Source organism: Gracilinanus agilis, chromosome X (assembly GCF_016433145.1).
Source record: "Gracilinanus agilis isolate LMUSP501 chromosome X, AgileGrace, whole genome shotgun sequence".
In the NCBI taxonomy this organism is placed as follows: Eukaryota; Metazoa; Chordata; class Mammalia; order Didelphimorphia; family Didelphidae; genus Gracilinanus; species Gracilinanus agilis.
Genome location: NC_058136.1, coordinates 21369948 through 21372892, shown reverse-complemented (window position 1 = coordinate 21372892; position 2945 = coordinate 21369948). Strand labels below are relative to the sequence as shown.

The following is a 2945-nucleotide window of genomic DNA, read 5'->3' as shown; positions in this document are numbered from 1 at the left end:
CTGTTTACTCTGTCTTCGCAGAATTCAAGTCTTATGACCTTTTAGGTCACGTGGGCTTCTCTGTCTTGCTCTATCATTTTGCTCCAAAGAGAGAGCTAGGCTGAATTTTAAGAGTTTCAAGATATGGAGCCCTAGCCCTAGTCCTTACTGCATCATGAAATAACTATATCACTGCGTATTTCAGAATGCCTACTTCCATTCCAAGATCACTTCATACCTGCCTCATACTTGTCAATCCATGCAATCAAAAGCTCCGCACTAGAGCTCCTCAATAGGAAATCTCATTGTCCTGGTTTTTGTATCGTGTCAGTCGTTGCGCCATCTTAGATCTGGAGCTAGTAAGAACCTCTGAGGCCCCTCTAGTCCAACTGTATCTTACAGAGGAGACACATAGCAGTCACTTTGCCAAGCTCAAGGCATACAAAGGTAGTCCTGGCCCTCAGTGAGTCTGAAAGGGACAAAGTAGCAGAAGCGAGAAGGTCTCTAAATCTTGCCCACCTTCTGGTCTCTGCTTTCCTCACCCAGTTGTACATTGGGGTCATTGAGGTAACCGAATTGAAGAATCTCCAAAAGGGGTACTTTTCCTGACTGGAATTCATGAAGCAACCAAATCTATTTCCTTTCTCGGGCTCAAAACCCAAACACGGAATTCATTGTCCCATCTCGGCTTTAACATTTCCCCCCACATATGTTCCTGGGGAATGTGGTGCTTCTTTATTGGTATGGAAGAATGCTATCGGTTGTGAACGTTTTCTGTGGTCAAGTAGGGAGACAGCTGGTTGGTGGTCAATGATGCATCACTTGGTGTCCCAAAATTGTTTGTCTTGTTTTGATTTTCCAGCCTCCTCTTTGGTTAGTATGTCTATCACCAGTGCTTCATTTTTAAAGGTATAAGACAACACAGAACCACCTGCAGCATAATGAATACTGTGTGATTTTGCATGAATAAGTGTGTAACACATATGTGTTGTTGTTTGTGTCTTCACAGGAACATTTCACCCCTGAATGCAAGTTCAAAGAATCGGTGTTTGAAAATTATTACGTGACATATTCATCAATGATCTACAGACAGCAGCAGTCGGGCAGAGGATGGTATTTGGGACTGAACAAAGAAGGAGAAATAATGAAAGGAAACCACGTGAAGAAAAACAAGCCAGCGGCCCATTTCCTTCCCAAACCGCTGAAAGGTAAATTTAGTCTTCCAGAAGTGAAGGATTCATATTGCATTTGTGAAACTTCTAGTGCTTTCATTAATAGTAAATCTCATTTTTGAAAGTAAAACACAATGTTCCCATACCAGGCCAGTTATTGAAAAGGTCAGTGTCATTGTGTAACACTCGAAACCATTTAGGTAATCGTGGGCACATCTGCTCGCCCACTCTTAGCACAGTGCATGCTGTCCAACCATGGCAGTGCGTCACTTTCCCAGAGATACTTAGGCAACGTGAACCCAGGCAAGACTTCAAAGCACCTAGACCAAATGGCTTGGATTCCATGCCCTTTGCCCAATACCCTTTACTTAAGAAGGAAGGCAGAGGATGGGGGACCACAGATTTGTGTCTCAGTTTCCAGCGAAAATTCTTCAAAGCAACACAAACAGTTACCTCGTGTAGAACCCCTCCCTCATTCCTTAAGGAAGCTGTAGACATGGGGCGGGGGGTGGGGCAGGTCATTTAAATTATGGTTACTGTCAGTCTGTCCTCTGCATTGACTGTTATATCAGAAAAATGCACCTGATGATCCCAAGAGACCCGCATAAAGACTATCTGGGGTGGCTTTGACTGCACTGTTAGGCTGATGGATTTTGAAGGTCAGTTTTAACTTGATGTCGGTCATTAGGAGCAGATTGTCGGTCTGGTCTCAGTTAATTGTTTTGTTTTCTTTAAAGGAGCTCTTAGTTGACCTACAGACACAAAAAGTTTGCTCTTGAGATTTCAGAGACTTGTATTAACTTCTCAAAGAATTTTGGTACTGTGAGAAACACACTGACTTCGGCCTCTGAGGATCCAGGTTCAAAGCCTTCTTCTGTCCTTTATAACTTGTGTGGCCTTGTGGAGTCACTTCTTGATCTCTCCTGGCCGCCATTTCGTCCTCTGAAAAATGAAGCTATTGGATTAAGTGATCTCGAAGGTCTATTCTAGCGCTACATGTGCGGTTCTAAGTATTCACACGAATCTATGCTAAGGTTTTTAAATGTTGAATTCATACTCTTGCTCGTAGTATGCCAAGCCTCCTTCACACAGCACTTTACCCAAGGGGCCTTTTGGTGTATACTTTGGCATAAAAATATTGTCATTTATCTTTTGTCCACCAGAAGGAAGATGTAGAGGAAGGTCAAGGAGCTTAGCTGAAATTCTTTAGCCAAAAAGAGACAACTGAGTAAACTAAGTGTAGGGGACCCTCTGTCCAAACCTTCCTCCACTAAGGTCGATTTTACCCAGCATGAGCCCCTGCATCCACCAAAGCACCTGACTTGAAGCCCTTGTGGGCAGTGTGGATATTCCCCGGAGGGAGCTGCCCCCACCCCTCCCTTGCTCAGACCTCACCTGCTGTCTCTTTGTGCTTTTCAGTTGCCATGTACAAAGAACCATCTCTTCATGATCTCACTGAATTCTCCAGATCTGGAAGTGGCACGCCCACCAAAAGCCGCAGCGTCTCCGGAGTGTTAAATGGAGGTGGCAAGTCCATGAGTCCAAATGAATCGACGTAGCTAGGTTAAGGCAAGTCCAAGTGCTCTATACTGGAACCTTACCTCCGGATGCAGTTGAATTCTTAATGGCGGTCTTTCATCCAAATGGCCAATTTTAGAATAAAAACCACCAGATAAGCATAGGTTTCCCCCCCCACCTCCCCTTCCTTTTTATCAGCTACCGTATCTACTGGCTAGCAGTGGATATAGCTCAGTAACGTAGAATATGATGTGCTCATGCATATCACAAAGCCCA

At 44.2% G+C, this 2945-nt stretch overlaps 1 protein-coding gene across 1 annotated transcript; it reads left to right on the top strand.

Annotated features, from left to right (window-relative positions):
* The first annotated feature begins 688 nt into the window (after positions 1-688).
* FGF13 (fibroblast growth factor 13) lies at positions 689-2710 on the top strand. The gene is made up of 3 exons (XM_044682700.1): positions 689-763; positions 989-1187; positions 2571-2710. The coding sequence occupies exons 1-3, from the start codon at positions 689-691 to the stop codon at positions 2708-2710; spliced, it is 414 nt and encodes a 137-aa protein (XP_044538635.1).
* Positions 2711-2945: the final 235 nt, after the last annotated feature.

Excerpts from the sequence above, each read along its gene's own strand:
- FGF13 (XM_044682700.1), top strand. The coding sequence starts at position 689 with ATGTTCCTGGGGAATGTGGTGCTTCTTTATTGGTATGGAAGAATGCTA. Across the intron at positions 764-988 it reads TGAACGTTTTCTGTGGTCAA|GAACATTTCACCCCTGAATG; the intron begins GTAGGGAGACAG and ends GTGTCTTCACAG. Across the intron at positions 1,188-2,570 it reads CCTTCCCAAACCGCTGAAAG|TTGCCATGTACAAAGAACCA; the intron begins GTAAATTTAGTC and ends TGTGCTTTTCAG.